This window comes from Acartia tonsa, chromosome 13 (assembly GCF_053477335.1).
Source record: "Acartia tonsa isolate MP-2025a chromosome 13, ASM5347733v1, whole genome shotgun sequence".
Classification (NCBI taxonomy): Eukaryota; Metazoa; Arthropoda; class Copepoda; order Calanoida; family Acartiidae; genus Acartia; species Acartia tonsa.
In genome coordinates, this window is record NC_137272.1 from 724144 (window position 1) to 747718 (window position 23575).

At 31.7% G+C, this 23575-nt stretch overlaps 1 protein-coding gene across 2 annotated transcripts in view; it reads left to right on the plus strand.

The window, feature by feature from the left end:
• The first annotated feature begins 298 nt into the window (after positions 1–298).
• The window catches only part of LOC145303854 (uncharacterized), a 156702-nt gene continuing 133425 nt past the window's right edge, over positions 299–23575 (plus strand). For both annotated transcript variants that reach the window (XM_080145507.1, XM_080145508.1), the window contains exons 1-2: positions 299–680; positions 13728–14031. In XM_080145507.1, coding sequence (XP_080001633.1) covers positions 14019–14031 — 13 coding nt within the window. In that variant the 5' untranslated portion in view covers positions 299–680; positions 13728–14018. The remainder of the gene's footprint in view (positions 681–13727; positions 14032–23575) is intronic.

Below are 23575 nucleotides of genomic sequence, written 5' to 3' on the forward strand. Positions count from 1 at the left end.
CTGTTTGTTGGTTGGGGCGCGTTGTTTCAGTTCCCCACGTGACGAGTGGTGGCGACCTCGAGAAAGAAGGAAGGTGTGTGTGTGTGTGTGTGGTGCCTTGATGGCCGAAGAAGAAGAACAGCCTCAAAAAAGGCGTGGGGGTGAATTTAGAGGGTGGATTGGTTGTGGACGGGTTCTTTGTCAATCAAATTTTAGAATATCACAATAGGATTAAATCTTTTAGGTACTATTACAGTTACTGTTATATTATGAGCCTTAGGACTTGAGGACAAAAGTTGTATGTATAGTTACTAGAGTTGGCTGTTTAGCATGGTCCTTTAATACACTAGTCTTATGCAGGGTACGGCCTTAATATCATATATTAAGAGAATTGAAGAATATATCTCTCTTAACTATCTCTGCCCCCCCCCCTAATTCCTCTGTGTTTTAGTGTATATGTGTACTACATATATATAACATATATATGTAATTAAAGTTACATTTTTACCTATCTCAAGTGATCTCAAATTTAAGCATTTATTAGTGAAAATTAACGTTAAAATGACTTAGTGAACAATCCTAATTTTGAAAAGTAAGTGTTTTTGTAGAGGTTTATTTTCAGTGATTTGTTTCTGTGCCGTCATGAGACATGAAGGAGCCTTAAAAATGTAGTTTTTAACTCATTTTTGTCATAAAAAGAGGTATATTTTAAATTTTTATTCGTGTTACAGGGATAGAACCTTTAGAACAATCTATTTTGCCTCCAACTTATCTTTTTATTACTCTGATAAATATAAAGTTTTTCTTCCTATTTTGGATCAAAAAGATGCTATTATTGATACAATAATCAAAACTCAAGCTGCGCCACTAGATTCTAGGAAAATTGTATTCACAGAGGAAGAAAAGGGGTATAAAGATAGCTTAAAACCATCCTAGGACTTTAATCTGAAAATAAAATAGCCTATAATTATCAAAGGATCTAAATGAAGCTGAACTAAAATAGAGAACCTAATCAGCTCAGCAGTTTTAAGATCATAAGCTTCAGACAAAATTCCTTACTTTATATGAACTATATATTTATATGCAAAGCCATAAATTGGAGGTTAAATATGTTTTTCTAACAAGTGCCGTATCTCTAGACTTTAAAAGGACTCTCCACAGAAAAATCAACTATGGATTTTTGAAAATCTAACCTGAAACTATTATTCTCTGTTAAATTTTAGGCATTTTTTGTTTTTGTGGCATCGTGATCGAAGCCCTTTGAAAATTTTGTCCGCCGCCTATTTGTACTGCCGCTATAACAATATATACTACACTTTCCTCCACTCAATATATGTTCGCCGCTAAAGAACATTTGCTCCATTGCAACCGGCCGCTCTACGATTTATCCTCTTCCTTGACTGGACAATCCTGCCGCCTCCATTTTGTGTTCGCCTCCGCCAAATATAACCATCTTTTGCCGCAGTTGCCGCATTCATCGCCCTTCTCCGCCGCTACTCCGCTATACATTGCGTACGTAGCTATACACAACACCCCCAGCCTCCATTTAATTTCTGAACAAGGGAGAGGGGAGCATGTATTAAAAAGCGACGTACAGCGGAGTAGCGGCGGAGAAGGGCGATGAATTCGGCAACGGCGGCAAAAAAAGAAGCTAAAAATCACTAAAGCAGCACAAATTAAATGGCGGGAGGATTCACTTAAAGGAGGTAAAAAATTTCAAAGGGCTTCGATCGCGATGCCATAAAAATAAAAAATGCCTAAAATTGAACAGAGAATAATAATTTCAGGTTAGATTTTCAAAAATCCAAAGTTGATTTTTCTGTGGAGAGTCCTTTTAAGGGAAAAGAATAAGGCAACTAAAGAAAGCTGTTTTTCCTCTAACGTTTCTGCCAGTTAAATATAAATTTTCTGTAAACCTTTGTTTCCTTAAAAGTATAACAAAAGCTGTACACAAAAAAGTAAAATTACATCACAATTTGCCTAAATGATACATTTTGGCTTGAAGAAAAGTTAAGGGCAAAACAGTTTTATGACTTTTTTGAATGTTTTGTTTACTAATTGAACCTAACTATTTTTTTTATACATCTAAATGTTTGGTATATAGATTTTGATTGACATAAAAAATGCCATTTTTGGATCATACACTGCTAAATTACATGGAAACAAGGATGACAACATCTATTCAAGCGAAGCTCAAACAAATCAGACATAAACACGAATATTGACATATACAATTATACTGTAAGCAACAACGCATACAAAAATGTCGTGTAGAAATGTCCAAAATTTACTTAAATGCAATATGCTTAATACGAACATACTTAAAATTCAAGGCTTGATTATAGAGTTGGCCCGCTCTTAACATAATCCCTAATTGCACCAAAAAAAATTTAAAAATCAACATTCTTTATTCTTAAATGATAATAATAAATAGATTTTAAAATGGTTCTCAAAACTATTGGATAATATAATCATAGAGTTGCTATGCTGTAAAGTTTTAAATCGATGTGGCGATTTAGTCATTTTTAATGTGTAAATTTAATGTAATGAAACGTTTTTGTTCTTTATAAACAGATTAAAATCAAAATGATTTTTATACTTTGTTAGAAAATAAAACAAATCACAACGTATAAACAATTTAAATTTAAATCACATGAAAAAAGGGACTTTTTTCAAATTTCTTAAAGCACTAAATGACTAAAAAGAGATAATTATATCTATGTTAAAAAATAACACCTACAAAAAATAGCAGCAGAGAGTGTACTTTTTCAATCAAATAAAATCAAGGATGTAAGCATGCATTAAAATGAAGCTCAACTTATGTATAAGAAATATAACTAGAACACTTTTTGATCGTTCGGTGTATTTATTAGAAAAATACATAGATTAGAAAGGATCTTAGTTAGTGGATTTATTATTCCTCCATTAATCGTTAAAAAAATCTACGATTCTTTCTATCACCTAAATCTAAAATTAAAAATTGACGGGGAAATTGATTAAAAATCCATGTGCTTAAACCTGTATCCCTGTAAAAAACTAGTTGGCAACCAGGGATCTAAAGGGATAAGACAATGGCCGATAAATTGATTTAAATCCCCAATGATGAAAAACAAAAAAAATCCTTTCTGTAGATTGAAATTAGTGGTTAAAACGTTTAAACACTCAACTTAATAAAAGTCCCCAAAGTTGTAGAGCCAACAAATAAGAAAACATTATTATAAAACTTTGGGGACTAGCGTAATAAACAGCCCATTGTCCCCTCCCTCCCTGGTAAAAACTAGTTGGCAACAGTTAGCATAGTTTTAGTTGTTTGTTAGTTTCTTTTAATTGGAAGTAGTTTATAACAGTTTGACTTCACCATAGCAGTCAATATAATTAATAATATATACAAAAACAAGGATGACAACATCCATAAAAGTAAAGATCTGAAATGGTAGGACAAATGAACATTAGTTGTTTTTTCTCTTTTAATTGGAAGTATTTTATAACAGTTTGACTTTACCACAGCAGTCGATATAATTAATAATATACAAAAGCGAAGCTCTGAAATGGCAGGACAAACGAACATTAGTTGTTTTGCTTCTTTTAATCTGAAGAAGTTTATTAGAGTTTGACTTCACCATAGCAGTCAATATAATTAATAATATACAAAAAAAGGATGACAACATCCATAATAGCAAAGCTCTGAAATAGTTGGACAAACGAACATTAGTCTCTTTTAATTGGAAGTAGTTTATAACAGTTTGACTTCACCATAGCAGTCGATATCCTTATAATAAAGTAACAGGATGTTTGTCTGTGTGTTTGTGTGTTTGTACCGAAGGATCTCGCTAACCGCTGAACCGATCGGGTTCTCCTTAACAGGGTAGCTTCTCATATGTCCCGGGAAGGTTTATAACTATTTTGGGGGAGGGTACCACCACCCTCCCAAGAGATATCGCCCCTAGAAAAAAATTACCCCTTCCGAAAAAGAGACTTGAGCGAAACATAAACCAATTATTTCTCTAATTAGATATTTTAAATAAAAAAAACATTAAAAGTGCCACTAGAGGCCTCTAGGGGCGTAGCCGCTTGTAATTAATAATATACAAAAACAATGATGACAACATCCATAATAGCGAAGCTCTGAAATGGTTGGACAAACGAATATTAGTAGTAAAGTTTCTATTTTAATTGGAAATAGTTTATAAACAGTTTGACTTCACCATAGCAATCGATATAATTAATAATATACAAAAAAAAGGATGACAACATCCATAAAAGCGTAGCTCTGAAATGGTAGGACAAACGAACATTAGCTTCTTTTAATTGGAAGTAGTTTATAACAGTATGACTTCACCATAGCAATCAATATAATTAATAATATTTAAAAAAACAAGGATGACAACATCCATAAAAGTGAAGATCTGAAATGGTAGGACAAACAAACATTAGTTGTTTAGTCTCTTCTACTTGGAAGTAGTTTGTAACAGTTTGACTTTACCATAGCAGTCAATATAATTAATAATATACAAAAACAAGGATGACAACATCCATAAAAGTGAAGCTTTGAAATGGTAGGACAAACAAACATTAGTTACAAAGTTTCTATTTTAATTGGAAGTAGTTTATAACAGTTTGACTTTACCATAGCAGTCGATATAATTAATAATATACAAAAAAAACAAGGATGACAACATCCATAAAAGCGATGCTCTGAAATGGTAGGACAAACAAACATTAGTTGTTTGTTTCTCTTCTAATTGGAAGTAGTTTATAAACAGTTTGACTTCACCATAGCAGTCAATATATTTAATAATATATACAAAAATAAGGATGACAACATCCATAAAAGCGAAGTTCTGAAATGGTAGGACAAACGAACATTAGGTATTTAGTTCCTTTAAATTGGAAGTATTTTATAACAGTTTGACTTTACCATAGCAGTCAATATAATTAATAATATACAAAAACAAGGATGACAACATCCATAATAGCGAAGCTCTAAAATGGTAGGACAAACGAACATTAGTTGTAAAGTTTCTATTTTGATTGGAAGAAGTTTATAATAGTTTGACTTTACCATAGCAGTCGATATAATTAATAATATACAAAAACAAGGATGACAATATCCATAATAGAGAAGTTCTGAAATGGTAGGACAAACGAACATTAGTTTTTTTTAATTGGAAGTAGTTTATAAAAGTTTGACTTTACAATTGCAGTAGATATGATTAATAATATATACAAAAACAAGGATGACAACATCCATAAAAGTGAAGATCTGAAATGGTAGGACAAACGAACATTAGTTGTTTTGTCTCTTTTAATTGGAAGTAGTTTTTTAACAGTTTGACTTTACCATAGCAGTCGATATAATTAATAATATACAAAAACAAGGATGACAACATCCATAAAAGTGAAGCTCTGAAATGGTTGGACAAACGAACATTAGTTGTAAAGTTTCTATTTTAATTGGAAGTAGTTTATAATAGTTTGACTTTACCATAGCAGTCGATATAATTAATAATATACAAAAAAAAACAAGGATGACAACATTAGCGAAGCTCAGAAATGTTTGGACAAACGAACATTAGTTGTTTGTTTCTCTTCTAATTGTAAGTAGTTTATAACAGTTTGACTTCACCATAGCAGTCAATATAATTAATAATATACAAAAACAAGGATGACAAGATCCATAAAAGCGAAGCTTTGAAATGGTAGGACAAACGAACATTAGTTGTTTTGTCTTTTTTAATTGTGAGTAGTTTATAACAGTTTGACTTCACCATTGCAGTCGATATAAATAATAATATACAAAAATTAGGATGACAACATCCATAAAAGCGAAGCATTGAAATGATTGGACAAACGAACATTAGTTGTTTCGTTTCTTTAATTGGAATATACAAAATTAAGATAAAAGGGATAAGACAATGGCCGATAAATTGATGTACATCCCCAATAATGATACACCAAATTACCCCTTCTGTAGATTACAATTAGTAGTTGAAAACGTTTGGACACTCAACCTAATAAACATCCAATCAAAATTTAAATAAAGGATCTTGCTTACCCCTGAACATATATGGTTCTTCTTAACAGTTAAGCTACTTATATGTCCAGGGAAGGTTTACAACTATTCACCCTCCCATGAGAAATCGCCCCTAGAAAAATAATATATAGTAACTCCCAATTAAAACTACAAAATGTTTGTTATTCTCCAAAATAGATCTTTATTTCTTTATATAGATTTGATAGATTTGTATAAAGCCAAGAAAACGTTTTTTCATGTTCTATTTAAAGATTAGAGTAAAAAGTTGATTACTATTAACACATTAAACGGCGTTGCCAAATTTAAAAGAAAGTAACTCTCAATACTTGAATGTTTATTACACTAGTCCCCAAAGTTTTAAAATAATGTTTTCGTATTTGTTGGCTTAACAACTGTGGGGACTTTGGTGAATTTTGATGGGTTAGTTCATTAAGTAGAGTGTTCAAACGTTTCAATCCAAATTTGAATCTACTCATTTGGTAATTGGGTGTATCATCATTGGGGATGTCCATCAATTTGTCTTATCCCTTTAGATCCCTGACTATTTACACATGAAACGGGGTTGCCAATTTAAAAAAAAAGTAACTCCCAATACTTACAAAATTCGAAATTGGAACTTCATTTTATGAACCTTTGAAATCCCTCATTTCATAAATAGACGGAAAGTGTCATGTGTGACGTCATAAAAACACGACTAAACCCATTTATTTTTTAGGGGTTTCCTTTTTCACCTTTTCTTCTCATCCTTCTTTTTTTATACGTATATTTATGACGTCTCACATTACACTTTCTTTACCTCCCAATTTTACTCCCCCAAAAATGAAAAGCTTGGACGTCCTTGCTAAGTATATTTATAGATTTAATGTTTATATGGACTTTTTTCCCCAATTATCCGAATTAGGATTAATTCTTATTTTTAACATGACATTATAAGCAGGGATCGAAAGGGATAAGACAATGGCCAATAAAATGATGTACATCCCCCATGAAGATGCACAAAATTAGATTACAATTAGTTGTTGACACTTGACTTAAAGAACCAACCAATGTTGTTATGCCAATGAATAAGAAAACGTTATTATAAAACGTTGGGGACTAGTACAATAATCAGCCCAAAATGTCCCCAATTCTCCCTGCATTATGAGATACTGTAGTACAATGAAAAAGCTTTTCTATATTTAGAGACAAGCTGTCCGTATGTCTTAAATTCTAATTAATCTTTATATCTTATCATGTTAGATTCGTTCTATTAGTTTAAAACAGAGAGAGAAGGGAAAATATGCTTTTTATTACACTAGTTTAAAATAACGTTTTCTTATTCGTTGGCTTAACAACTTTGGGGACTTCAGTAAATTTTGATTGGTTGCTCAAGTGTTCAAACATTTAAACCACTTATCTACAGAAGGGATAATTACGTTTATCATCATTAGCGATGTGCAACAATTTATCGGCCATTGTCTTATCCCTTTAGATCCCAAAGTTTAAAAATGTATACAGCGTAAACTGTAGCAATAAGCTCAAGAATTTAATTTACTTTTAAGCACAGCTTAAATGTGTTGATTTATTAGTAATAAAACTATTTACATACGAGTTTGCAATTATGAGTAATATTATATTACTTAAATAAAAAGAAACAAGGATGACAACATCTATAAAAATGAAGCTCTGAAATGGTAGGACAAACAAATATTAAAACTTGTGGAATGTCCGTACTGAATAAGCAGAATATTAATGCATAAGTCTAAACAAAAGTGTAATTAAATTTGTTGCAAAACTTCTAAGAAACAGGATACTGTTTAAGGACATACTTACATTTTTAGAACTTGATTATAGCGAAGATTTGTTATAACATTGTACCCTTTGGTACTAGGAATCTGTAATCCAATAATGAATAGGATAATCAAAACTTATAAAATTCTAACCTGTTTAAATTAACGAGAAGAGCTAACTGTCCTGGACGGACTTACTGACGGACGGACCGATTGTAATTATAGAAAAGCTTCGTTCAGTTGATTGTATGATTGCTGAGCTTCGCTTACATGGTTAATTCATTCTTGTTAGATTGATTTATATACAATAACTAATCCATTTCAGAAAATCGGATTATTTTGATATCATAGAAAAGTTATTTTGGTGCATATAAAGAAAATTCAAATAGAAAAAAAAACATCAGGGACCTGAGGGATAAGCTAAAGGAGGATACATTGGTGTACAGTACATCCTCTATAATAAACACAAAATAGCCATTTCTGTGGATTAAAATTAGTGGTTGAAACGTTTGAACACTCAACTATTTAACCAACCAACTAAAATTCCCTGAAGTCCCCAAAGTTGTAAGCCAACGAATAAGAAACGTTACTATAGGACTTTGGGGACTAGTGTAATAAACAGCCCATTGTCCACTCTATCTCTTTGAAAAAAAACTTTCCCTTGGAACATTTACTTTGCCCCTAGCCTTTAGGAGCCTCGTCCAAAAGAGATAAAACACTATATTTATCTCTTGTTAAAAAAGTGAGGGGATGAAGTATCCCTCCTTCAAATAGTCTTAAACCTGCCATGGACCAATATTAATCATTAATATTTAAACAAAAACACTCTGTTACTATAAGTTTTAGGCTTTGACGGACGTACGGACATTTAACAATTACAGAGTAGCTGTTCCCTTAAAACATATTTCGTGTAAATTTATTAATATTTTTCTATTTTGGTAAATGTTTTATGTTTATTACCAGAGAGAGAGGGGACAATGGGCTTCTTATTACACTAGTCCCCAAAGTTTTATAATAACGTATTCTTATTCATTGTATGGACAACTTTGGGAACTTTTAAAAATTTTGCGTGGTTAGTTCATTAAATTGATTGTCCAAACGTTTCAACCACTAATTTTAATCTACTGTAATATTATCATCATTGGGGATGTACATCAATTTATTGGCCATTGTCTTATCCCTTTTAGATCCCTGTAAATATTTTATGTTTATTACCCAGCTTTATTTGAGAAATAGAGAAATTATTTGAACATTAACTTTGCTTTAATGTTTTCAGACATTTGTTAATATTTAGAAAAACATTTTTTGTAGGGAGGGAGGGGACAATTGGCTGTTTATTACACTAGACCCCAAAGTTTTATAATAACGTTTCCATATTAGCAAACTTATCAACTTTGGGGACTTTAGTGAATTTTGATTGGTTGATGCATTAAGTTGAGTGTTTCAACCATTAATTTTAATCTAAATAGGGGGTAATTTTGTATATCATTATTGGGGATGTACAGTACATCAATTTATCGGCCATTATCTTATCCTTTTAGATCCCTACCTCCATCAAAAAGGTTAGGTAAATATAAGTTTTTCGGGTATAGTCCCTTTCGTGGCAACTTCGTATTTTTCACAGTAGCTTTTTTCCTAAGTCTAGCCCCCTGCGGGGGCATTTAACCCTGCGTGGCCAATTGCCAAACCCTGTGGGGCAATCACCTAACCCATTATAACCGAACCTAACCTAAAAAAAAACCTATAAAACGAATATCTCCTTAAGAGGCGTTGCCACGAAAGGGACTATTTCCAGTTTTTCTCTTTGCTATGCCTTTGATTTATCATATACGTATCCGTGGACTGGTTTCAAATATTATAAACAGATTCATTTACAGCCGTTTAAGAGATCTTAAGAGGCATACAAACACAAAGACCTACTATAACTACATTTCTTCTATGATAATAGTAGCTATATAACAATGATGACAACGTCCATAAAAGCGAAGCTCTGAAACGATAGGACAAACGGATATTAACACTTATATAGTGTCAGAACTGAAAAATCAGAATATAAATTAATCAAGAGTCAAAGCAAAAGTGTAAGTATAGTTATTTCTCGCATCGTATTATAAACAGCTTTCCGCGGATATATAATGTACAATTATATGATTGAAACCAGTTTTTTTAGCCCCGATGTGCCGAAGGCACGGGCTAAAAAAACTGGTTTGAATCTTATGATTGTACATTTTTATATTCGTAGAAAGCTCGATATAATACGATGCTAGACATAGTTTTTTCGTATGGATGAGAACCGGTTTCTATCCACCGGATTTTTTTAAAAAAACTTCTTGATACAGGATACTGTTTAGGGACATACTTACATTTTTAGGACTTGATTATAGAGATGGACGGACCTACCCTAATTATAGAAAAGCTTCGCTTTGAAAAGCAAAGAAATAATCTACAGTTTGTTTTGTAATTGTATTTTGTCTACATTAATGGATACCTCACCAAGACATAGAAAATAAAATTACAAGGGTGATTTTGCACGTTTGTAGCACAGCAATATCAAGCTGGTGCAATATAAAGCATGTCAACAAATCATTTATTATGATATTGGTTAGGTCATATAATTTAAGCATTTAATGTTCTAATTAATTAATCCGTCATTTAACAAGAAAGTCACAAAAAGTTTTTGAAAAATATATCAACATTATGACAAATACACAAATACAGAAAATTAAAAATATTTAAAAAGCTTTTATAAGTATTATTTTTTATTATAATTTGATTTACTATCGGCTGCGCCCCTAGCATACAGTGGACTTTGCATGCAAAAAGTGAGATAGGGGGACAGAAAAATAGCCTAAAACGTGACCTATGTGAAGCTTTCCTTGAAGAACAACTAAATCAGTTTAGTGGTTATTGAAATTTCATGACAAAAAAATATTACAGGAAGATAAAATAATTTATAAAAAAAAATAATTTCGCTTGTATTTGATGAGGTCATGCTTGGTTTATTTAAATGGTGTGTAATTCATTTTATAACCAAGATGACAACATCCATAAGTAGCGAAGCTCAATAAATGAATGAATATCGGGAAAAATTACAATAAAGCAGTATCATACAATTAAAATTCATCTTGGTAAAATAAGGAAAATTTTAAATTCAATCCTGAATAGAAATCGAGAAAACCATAAAAACCTAAAAATCTAAGAATCGATCTAGCACCCCATTTAATAGAAAAATCTGAATAAAAATTGGGAAAAATATATTTAATATAAAATTAATTATTCCCTGAAAATTTCAGCCCTGTATCTTGAAAAGGAGCTGAGAAAATCACGAAAACTCTAGAAATCGATCTAGCACCCCAAATAACAGATGGACAAAACAATGTATATATTTGATGGGCATATATCATGAGAATATTCACTAAAAATTTCAGCTGTCTATCTTGAATAGGAGCCGAGAAAATCACGCTTCCCCATAGCGTTACGGACTTACGGAATTACGGACAGACAAAGTGAATTATAGAGTAGCTTCGCTACTAAAACCTTTTTTTGTTTTTTTATGTTTTTAAAAATGTTGGTTTTGGTTTACATTGATTTAACAGAAATGCACAAATGCAAGGACAGGGATGGAAAGCAGGGATCTAAAGGGATAAGACAATGGCCGATAAATTGATTTACATCCCCAATTTCTGTAGATTACAATTAGTTGTTGAAACGTTTAGAATCTCAACTAAATAAATCAATCGATCAAAATTCAATAAAAGTCCTCAGTGTTGAGCAAACGAATAAGAAAACGTTATTATAAGACTTTCAGGACTAGTGTAATAAACAGCCCATTGTCCCCTATCTCTCCTGTGATAACTAAAAGTCTACCCAAAAGTAGAATAACTTTTAAAATACAGGGTGTTTTTTTTTAATGGAACAAAAGTATTGCTCAATATAACCCACTTGCCATTGACAGAAATAATAATCTATATCTTAATTTCTTCATTGGGCTGGGGAGTTTTGTATATGAAAAAAATATTTAGCGATTTTCAACAAATTATGCCTTAAAAACCGCTTTTTCCAAACAACCTATTTTTGGAAGATTTTTGGATCATGACCAATTTAAAGAGTGAGCAAAAATGCGTACATATTTAAAATTCAAATTGTGTGATTTGTGTTAATAGTAGAAAAATGTTATGCATATCGTTGGAATCGTCGTAAATTCTAGTTTTTGGGTGTTTAAGAACTATTACTGTGCTACGTATAGTTTAGGAGCTACTTGGTAAAATGTCCCAACTTACTTAAAAGTTTTCAACCTTTCTTACATTTTCCAACGTAGCTTCTATACTACAAATAGTATCAATATGATACATATATTTCCAAAAACTAGAGTTTATGATGATTCTAACGATATGCATAACATTTTTCTACTATTATCACAAGTCGCACAATTTGAATTTTTAAAATGTATGCATTTTTGCACACCCTTTAAATCGGTCATGATCCAAAAATCTTCCAAAAATAGGTGGTTTTGAAAAAACGGATTTTAAGGCATAATTTGTTGAAAATCGCTAAATATTTTTTGCTTATACAAAACTCCCCAACCCAATGAAGAAATTAAGATATAGATTATTAATTTCTGTCAATGGCAAGTGGGTTATATTGAGCAATACTTTTGTTCCATTAAAAAAAACACCCTGTATTATTAAAAGTCTTTACATCCTATAAATTTTTTTGTACAAAAAATTATAATAATCAATTTTTTTTTGGTGGGTTGGTTTTTTTCCTTGTAGCAAATCTCTAGGGGGAGGGGGGGCTTCCTATCCTAGTTAAAAAGCTTACAACCTACCCATGACTAATAGGTAACTTCTCCGAAAATTAAGAATCTTTATTCGTGTCTCTTTTATGCACAAAACCCTTTTTTTTCAGTTCAACATGGTAACACATTTGCAATGTTATATTTTATTTAAATGAATAGAAAAATAAAAATAAATGTTTTCAAATCAAAATAACAAATAAGAATGAAACATATATTTTTTTGATCTCATTTTGTATGTGTATAAGATAGAGGGCTATAACTAAGTTACTTTTCAAATAACTGATTATTGAAATTTTTTTAATACCTTCATTCTGGTGATTTTTATTCCTCTAGCTCTAATAGAAGCTGAGAAATTAGGAAAATAATTGATGTTGGCACATCATCTTTATCAAAGAGAAGCTTTACTATGATTAGGGTCGTTCCATCCTTCCATTTGAATAGCTATTTTGTTTGTTAATTTAGGCTTGTTAGAATTGTCCTAGCAGATGCTGTGAGTATTGGTGCAAAAAATATGACGTAACAAAAAAAATTAGCCAATGAGAGGCCGTTATTGACCAATGGTAAAATTTATAGTGGCCTCTCATTGGCTAATTTTTTTTGTTACGTCATATTTTTTGCACCAATACTCACAGCATCGTCCTAGTGACTTTGCATGATGATTCATATATCAATTATGTACGATTTAGAAAGCGGAGCAACTCTATATTCATTTCAAAGTCTATACCTTTAATTAAAAACATGCTGATTTTTTACTTTTTCCACTACAAATTTTTGTATATTTTAATTTTCATATTCATCACTTTGCTTTTATGGATGTTGTCATCCTTGTTATTCTAAAGGTAAAAGTCATCCAATATAAACAAGTTTTACAACTTTTATATTTGATTTAATTATCAAGACATAAAAATATCATTTTTCTTACAAACTTTTTCTATCTATGTGTTTTTTCTTTTATTCTATATGTTTGTTATCTATTTATTGCAAGAAGGAATATTTCATTTGAAGGGAAATTAAGGAAAATGTATCACATATGTCATTTTTAAAGAAGCAAAATAGTTTTTATTCTTCTCAGATGAAATATCCCTTTAAGACTTTTTTTATTTTTCTCTTTGCATCTTTTTTAACACATATTTTCCTTTGTATTTAGGTATTAGTGTGACTAACCAACCACCCACACACATATACACACTCCCGCACACCTGCCTGCCTGTGTGTGAACACCCTCACATTCCTACCTGCCTGTATTGTGCTGGCGACACGCACACACCCGCCCAACCTGCCTGTGCCAGTCCAGCTAGCTGCACGCACACACCAACCAACCTGCCTGAGCAAGCCAGCTAGTTACACACACACCCCCGCCTGCTTGACCGCCTGTGGTAGCTAGAGAGTCAATGTAGGCTCTTTGTAACATGGAATTTTTATCTCTCTCAACAATACAATGGAGACAAGAGGTATATTTTTCAATTTTTTTTCTCTCTCTATGTATGAAAATACAAGGATAGGTAAATGTAAGATAAACCGTTCTCACTTCAAAAAAGTTAATAATTTTTCCATTTGCCTATTCTTGGATTTAAATTTACTTTTAACTTTTATCTCTATGCATGACGTAACCCTTTTCTTTTGTCATATTTTCTTAACTAATTTAGAAAAGAAAGTTTGATGCTTCCCTCAAAGTTCCTAGTTAGGCACTGAGACCACCTCACCACTTTTATGTCGGGTAAAATGTAGCCCCGCTATGTAGTATAGGTAGCGCTAGTATAGGCTCCATAGGGTAAGACATAGGAAAGAAAAATCCCCTACCATATTTTAAATTATTATCACAAAATAATAGGAATGAGGAAATTCAGTTGGGCCCTAAATTTTATCTAATTTCATTCTTTCTAACGATTTATCGGTCAACCCCACCCTCCATATTCAGTAAATGTTCTCAAATCCTGCAGGGTTCTATCCCCGGGGGTACTAGCAATGCTTCTCTAACCTTTATATAACCTAACCCAACCTAAAAAAAACAACTAATAGTTATTTCTCACATTGTATTATAAACGGCTTTCCGCCAATATAGAATGTACAATTATAAGATTATAACCAGTTTTTTTAGAACCGAGGTGCCGAAGGCACGGTCTAAAAAAACTGGTTTCAATCTTATGATTGTACATTTTTATATTTGTAGAAAGCTGGATACAATACGATGCTAGATATAGTTTTTTCGTATGGATGAGAACCGGTTCCTATCCACCGGATTCGAATGAATACGAAAAATGTGTTTTTTCTTTACGTGACATATCCCTGTTTCGGTTTTGAAATTTTAAACCCAATTCAACTTTTATATGAGATTTAAATGCAAAGAAAGTCAACCATAAACTTTAGCTGAGGTCAATTTCCTTAGTTTGTCAGTGGAGCATTCAAACCTCCTTTTTATATCTTTTATAAAAAGTATAGGAAATATACATATCTTAAGAAAGTTTTAGTAGTAATGTGCAGAATCAGATAGAGAGGGGACAATGGGCTGTTTATTACACTAGTCCCTTAAGTTTTATAGTAACGTTTTCATTTCGTTGGGGACTTTGTTTAACTTTAATTGGTTGATTCATTAAGTTGAGTGTTCAAACGTTTCAACCACAAATTATAATGTACAGAAGCTGGAGTAATTGGTTTATCGTCATTGAAAATGTACATCAATTTATCGGCCATTGTCTTATCCCTTAGATTCCTGTGGTACACCAGAATGTTAGTGTTAAATGATCCACTTGCAGTATTTGCAAAATTCGTACACAATAAAAATGCAACCCAACCCCCCCCCCCCCCGTTTCCGCAATTTTTAAGAAATTTTTAGAGTTAAAAAGATAAGATTCGGTAATATCCTCTAAAAAAAAATTTTTTCAATTTTGAAAATTTGAGTATTCCCCCCCCCCCCCCCACAGAACTTTGAACTCTGGCCGCAGTGCTCGGCTCCCTAGCCTGCCTATAAGATTCTTATAAGTTAGGATAGGTCAGAGTTTATTGAGAATATTAAGAGAGAAGAAAAACAACGGTAAAATCATTTATATACTACATCAACAATGATGATAAACAAAATTACACTTTCTGTAGATTAAAATTATTGGTTGATACTACTAGATACTAATTTTGAACCAACCTATCAAAATTTTTTGGAGCTATCAAATAAGATAATGTGGTTATATAACTTTGGGTACCAGTGTAATATACTGTTTAATGTCCCCTCCCTTCTTGGATTAATTAAGTGCTTAATTTTCTGAACAATTTAAAACTTAGTGTAGTTACAAAGTACATAATTAAGCTGTACAATGCTTGAAAATAAATGTAGTAAATCTTTGAATATATATAGGGCTTGGAATTTTATTTTTATAGCCCTTTGTCCTCCATGTTTTAAATCCGTATATTTGCTATTTGAAAACATTTTCCAGGTTGGCTTTGAAAACGATTAATATCCGTTGGATTAGAACGTGTTCTCAGCCATACTGAAAAATATGTAAAGCATCGTATTACAGACATCCACAAATATTAAAATCAAAACCAGTTTGCTTAGCCCGGTCCTTCGGCCCCCTCAGGGCTAACAAAACTGGAAAAACAGTTTTAAAAGATATTTAGAAACATGATTCAAAAGTTTTTTTTTGTGTGGTCTATTTTCTTTAGGCAAATCTTAAACACAAGAAAACCTTCTATAATACAGTTACCTTTAAATTCTTCATCTTTTTATTAAAATAATAAACTTTTTTCTTTGTTTTTAAAAGTTATAATATATTTCTGTATTTATCCTTATTTCAGTTTAGACTTGTAGATTTCTGAACAAAATATTATTTTCAGTTTAAAAATAAATTTTGCTCTCGGGTTGGTAAATAAAACAACCAAATTTATGTTTATAGAGTAGAATCTGTTTAAACTTGGGGTATGTCGGTTCTATAGTAATTGTTTGCAGGGATCTAAAGGGATAAGACAATGGTTGATAAATTGATGTACATTCCCAATTATGATACACACAATTACCCATTCTTTAAATTCAAATTAGTTGTTGAAACGTTTGGACACTAAATGAACCATCTAATTATTATAATTCAATAAAAGTTCCCAAAGTTGTTAAGTCAACAAATAAGAAAATGTTAGTATAAAACTTTGGGGACTAGTAAAATAAACAGCCCATTGTCCCCTCTCTCTCTGTGAAAAATGTCTTTGCCATAGACTGCTATGATTTTTTTACTACATTGTATAAACCTAACTTACGACTAGGTCAAAACTTTAAAATCTACAACTCAGACACTTAAAAACGTAAAAGTTGTTTTGTTTTTTGTAATCAGTTAAGAAACAAGAATAGGACACTTAAAGTCCCCAACGTTTTATAATAACGTTTCCTTATTCGTTGGCTTAACACCTTTGGGGACTTTTATTGAATTTTAATTGATTGGTTTATTAAGTTGAGTATTCAAACGTGTCAAATCCTGGAGAACTAGATTTACTCAAAACATTTGTTATATTGTTATATCTAGAGATAAAATAATGGACGATAAATTGAACATTGAACAAAATTTAATAAAAGCACCCAAAGTTTTTTAAGCCAACGAATAAGATAACTTGTTTATAAAAATGTTGGTATCAGTTTATTTTATAGTCCAATATCTCCTCCCTCTCTGTGTGATCAAAATGGTTGCGAAAAAAATATACAGTCTGATTTTGTAGATTATTTAAAAGGTTAACTTCAAACAGGAAATAGAATAAAATTCCTAGAAACAAGGATGACAACATCCATAAAAGAGAAGCTCTGAAACGGTAGGACAAACAAACATAAACACTTGAATAGTGTCAAAACTGAATAAGCGAAACATTTTAGGACTTGATTATAGAAAAGCTTCGCTTATAACATTGTACTGTGACGTCCTATGAATCAGTATTCCAAGTAAAAAATCAGCATGTTTTCAATAGACGTTCGGACTTTCTGGTAACATTTATATAGTTGTTACGCTTACTAAATTGTACCATGCAAGGTTTGAAATCGATAGGCCAATACTTACATGTCTAAATTATCGAAAAAAGCTAACCATGACTGACGGACAGACGGACGGTTGGATGGCCGGGCCTTAATTATAGAAAAGCTTTGCTTGCTTTTAAAAATGTTAAAACAAGGACAATCTACTCCATAAATATTATAGTGCAGTAATAGTAAGAACCCAAAAGAAAAGATCTTTTCCTGTTTCGCTACTCTTAATAAAGTATAATAAACTAGCGGCTACGCCCCTGAAGGCCTCTTGGGGGTTTGGGAAGACCCTTCAATTTTATTTTATGAGGAAAAGTGAAAAATTTCTTTTAACTGAGGGAGAGATAATTTTTCTAGATTTTTCTAGTTATGATTTCTCTTGGGAGGGTGGAGATACCTTCCCCCACAATAATTATATACCTTCTCGTACTAAGAGATGCCAAGCTTATACCAATAACGAAATTAATTCGGAAAAAATCACGAAACCTATATGTGGTTTTCAGCTGTCGTTGGGGGGCAACACATCGTAAAATTGTCGACCTCTCCATTTGCCCCCCAAATGTTATTTTAGATTTATTTCCCTTGTTGGTTAAACCTTATTCCCCCTACCCTATAAAGGAGAAACATAACGGTTTAGCGGTTTGCGAGATCATTCGCTACAAACAAAAAACCTACTACTTTTTATAATCGGATATACCAACATTTTAAATGATATTAGTGTATTATGTAAAATTTTCCCAAAAATACCACTTATAGAAAATATTTAATAAAAAATCCACAAAATATAAATATTTAAAGGTATGGAATAACAGCAGATTACTGTCTAATCAAGCTAACTACTATACTGTCATATTGTTGTCACAGTAGGACTTTGATATCAACTATATCCAACTTTACAGACTAAAAGGAAAAGTTTCGGATAGAAAAAAATGATCAAGTAAATTATACGATAATTTTAAGCAATTTTATCAGCAACAAATGGCTTGACATAAGGCTATTGTACATTGGAAATTATAGCATAATGGCAGGGATGTAAAAGGATAAGACAGTGGCCGATAAATTGATGAACATTCCCTAGGATGATACACAAAATTACCCCTTCTTTAGATTATAATTTGTGGTTGAAACGTTTGGACACTCAACTTAATAAATCAACCGCTGAAAATCCTTTAAAACTCCCAAAAGTTGTTGAGTGAACGAATAAGAAAATGTTATTACAAAACTTTGGGGACTAATGTAATAAACAGTTCATTGCCCCATTTTTCTCTGGGCCCTACATGGCATAGTACACATGATCCCGAAAAAGTTTTAGAATTTTATATAATTTGAATATTTGCTGCCTGAAGAATTTCTGGATATGAAATGTTCGATAAATAATTACCATAAAAATAAGGATGGCAACATCCAAAAGTTTTACAAAAAATTTTGGGGCTTCAGTGAATTTTGACTGTTTGTTTCATTAAGTTGAGTGTTTAGACGTTTCAACTACTAATTTTAATCACTAGAAGGGGAATTGTTTGTATCATCATTGTGGATGTACATCAATTTATCAGCCAATGTCTTATCTTTTTAGATCCCTGAAATTATACGCCCTTGCAAAATAACATCTCTTTAACCTTACATATTAATACAGAAAACGCCAAAAACTAAATATTTTTAGATATATATTTAAAGAGGGGAATCTACTTTTTAAAAATTAAGCTTTTTATCTTTAATAGCAGTGGTATAATCACCAATAATTATATTAATGTTTTTAAGGTACGTCCTTATTATTGTTGCATCCTTGTTTAAATTGGGTTTAGAAAACAAAATACAGCTGAGATTATTGCATATAGCAATCTCAAATATATCTGTCTTTATATCTATTTATCTATCTAGCTATCTATATCTAATTGCACCATGTTTATATTTCTATCTCTAACTTTCTCTCTCTACCTTTATTTCATTTTCTTTCTATCTTATTCTCTATCTTTCTACCTTTCTATCTTTTTATCTAAGGGCAATCCATCTATTTATATATTTATCTATCATTCTCTCTCTCTCTCTCTCTAACTCTCTGTAACTCTCTCTCTCTCTCTCTCTAACTCTCTGTAACTCTCTCTCTCTCTCTCTCTCTCTCTCTCTAACTCTCTGTAACTCTCTCTCTCTCTCTCTCTCTCTCTCTCTCTCTCTCTCTCTCTCTCTCTCTCTCTCTCTCTCTCTCTCTCTCTCATTCTCTCTCTCTTTCTCTCTCTCTCTTTCTCTCTCCCTCTCTCTTTCTCTCTCACTCACTCACTCTCTCTCTCCCTCTATTTATCTATCTATCTATCTTTCAATGTCTATCTATCTATCTATATCTAAGTGCACTTTATCTCTTATCTTCAAGGCTTACATGGATGTGACAATTCTCAATAAATAAATCTCCTCCCCACACTTCTTATGTGTTATATTCTATCTTTAGTAACTTATGAATTTCCTCAAAGACCGTTTTGAGCACTATTAACCATCCCCGTTATTTTAAAACAAATAAAAAATGAAGGGGAATTGTATGTTTATTACTCTAGGCTCGTTAAAATAAGCTAACTTTCAGATAAGGCCTGAAAATAAACAAAAATAAACTCAAAAATACAATTTTTAAAATGTTTTACAATGACAAATTGAAAAAAAATCCAATGAAAATATCCATGTAAATATAATGTTTTGTTGCTTATGAAATTATTTATTCCTGTTAACTCTGCTATTTACCCTTTCATACAATATTCTATAAATGGTTATGGGTGATAGAAATAGGTTAATTGATTACTAGGGGTATTGGCCAGAGTGGGAGGGGACTTTGGGCTGTTTAATACACTAGTCCCCAAAGATTTTAATAACGTTTTCTGTGAGGACTTATAATGAATTTTGATTGGTTGATTTATTAAGTTGAGTGTCCAAACGTGTCAACCGCAAATTAAAGTCTACAGAAGGGGTATTTTTGTGTAAAATAATTGGAGATGTACATCAGTTTATCGGCATTTGTCTTATCCCTTTAGATCCCTGATGGCTATCTGCATTAAGAGATATAAGTTTTCCGGAATTGTAATGTAGGGAGTAGATTTGAAATCTGCATCAAATTTTAAGGATTTTTTATAAAATTCGTTTTTTGTATAATTCTTTATCTAAAAGCGGAAATACAAATTAAGTTAATTAATTTTGGCATCTGTGATTGGTGGATTAAAAAAATCTGCGCTCTGATTGGATGTCGTACATCATTCAACCAATTAGAGCGCGGGTAGTTTAAAATCCACCTATCCTATTGGTCAAAATTAATTAACTTAAAATGTATTTTCGCTTTTAGATAAAGAATTTTACAAAAAACGAATTTTATAAAAAATCCTTAAAATTTGATGCAGATTTCAAATCTACTCCCTACATTAAAATTCCGGAAAACTTATATCTCTTAATCTGCATAGTAAATCATATCATAAGATATAAAGTGTGTTACTTTTTTATATGTTTCATCATTATTTTGCCACAACTCAGTCAAAAATGCTTACAAAACATACCTTTTTCAACCTAAAGTACTCAAATAGTTCCTTTACAAGCCCCATCAATCAGTTTTGAGATATCTCCATATTTCAAGGAAAATTGACAAAAAAGGCAAATTTGGGTGTTACCTTTTTATATGCTCAGATACCATAAAATCAATAAAAAAATACTTATTTATATTTTTTTCTCGTTTTCAAAGTTTGCTTCTGTTAAAGTAAATATTCTTGAAGGGATTTATGCATTGATTTATACAGAAACATAATATTGGGTGGAAATAAATTGTATCCAAAAGTATTCTTTTTGAAAAATAAGAAATTTATCCTCCATCGCCCTAGAGGACAGCTGCTGACCTCTAGTGTACATGGTTTTGTCAAATACATGTTAAAGAAAAAATTTAGCCAAAAAAGTACATAAAAAAGTATTTTAATGTGTTAGAAAATTAATTTGTTTAAATTCAAATTTGGGGATGCTGACCTTAAAGATGCTCCTACTGGTGGTGATGGTGACCCGGAAGGCATTGAAGTACATGAGCATTATGGCAACACAACTATTGATCTATGTTTTGATTTTTATATTCCTAGCAGCCTCCAATCAAGAGAAATCCCTAAATGATTTTTTAATTCTCAAATTCATAAGGTAAATACTGTAATTTTGAAAAGTTCTTGTTATATTTTTTCATTGGAGGCTGCTAGGAATTTAAAAATCAGAACATAGATCAATAGTTGTGTTGCCATAATGCTCATGTACTTCAATGCCTTCCGGGTCACCATCACCACCAGTAAGAGCATCTTTAAGGTCAGCATCCCCAAATTTGAAGTTAAACAATTTAATTTTCTAACACATTAAGATACTTTTTTATGTACTTTTTTGGCTATTTTTTTTCTTTAACATGTACTTGACAAAACCATGTACACTAGAGGTCAACAGCTGTCCTCTAGGGCAATGGGGGTTGAATTTCTTATTTTCCAAAAAAAAATTCTTTTGAAGATCATTTATTTCCACCAAATATTATGTTTCTGTAAAATCAATGCATAAATCCCTTCAAGAATATTTACTTTAACAGAATCAAACTTTAAAAATGAGAGAAAAGTAAAAATAAGTATTTTTTTATTGATTTTATGGTAACTGAGCATATAAAAAGGTAACACCCAAATTTGCCTTTTTTGTCAATTTTCCTTGAAATATGGAGATATCTCAAAACTGATTGATGGGGCTTGTTAAGGAAGTATTTGAGCATCTTAGGTCGAAAAAGGTCTATTTTGTAAGCATTTTTGACTGAGTTGTGGCCAAATATTGATGAAACATATAAAAAAGTAACACACTTTATATTCACATCTAGCATGAATTAAGAATAGAGGTTTATAGAAATAGGAAAAGCGAAAATTAAAATTTGAAAGTCATAGAGCAGCTTTGCTTTGATTGGGTTGAGTAATTTTTAAATCTGACTCACTAATTTGATGGATATTTTGTTCATTACTAGCGGCTTAGCCCCTAGCCTCTAGGGGCTTGGGCCCCAATAGGTTTGATCAAACCAAATTTTTGTATTTTAGATTTAAAATAAGAATGTAAAAAAAATTATCTTTGAGGGGGGGGGATTTTTTTGGGGGAGGAGTGGGGTTTGTCCACCCCACTATTTTAATTTTAGTTTTAGTTTAAAAAAAAAATTGGGGGGGGGGTATTTTTCATTTTTTTTAGGGGGTTGGGGGTGTCCCACCCCCTAAGAAAATAGTTATACACCTTTCCGGGACCTATGAGAAGCTACCCTGTAAAGTAGAACACGATCGGTTCAGCGGTTAGCGAGATCCTTCGCTACAAACAAACAGACAGACAAACAAACAAACAGACAGACAAACATCGTCTTACTTTGTATTATAGATATTCTTAAATCAGTTGGGGGGTGCATTGAGAGGTATGTTTTTTACACTTAGACCTATATCAACTGATAAACAAATAGTGAATATAATACAGTGTGTTTTTTTTTATGAGAACTTTTTTGAAAGCAAATCTACCCCACTTATAGTTATCAGAATTTAATGATTAATGGCTTATTTTCTTCGTTTTTTAAGGGAAATTATGAAACAACAAAAAAATTACAGTTTTTGTTGAAAAAGTACAGTAAAGTTGAAAATTAAAAACTTAGGTGTCAACATCTAAAAATGGTTTTAGCGCATTTTTCTTATGCTCAAATAATCAACCTTTTTCAAGAATGGCTGCTAAACACTTCAAAGTTGAGATATAGAGCTAAAAATGTATACAGATACTATTAGGGACATGTACTAGAACATATCAAAGTTTGAAGGTCATATCTCAACCAGGGAGGGAGTACTGGCCCCCCAAAGATGACTACAGAAAATCCATTTTTTTAAGAAAAATGCACTAAAACCATTTTTATATGTTGACACCTAAGTTTTTAATTTTCAACTTTACTGTACTTTTTCAACAAAAACTGTAATTTTTTTGTTGTTTCATAATTTCCCTTAAAAAACGAAGAAAATAAGCCA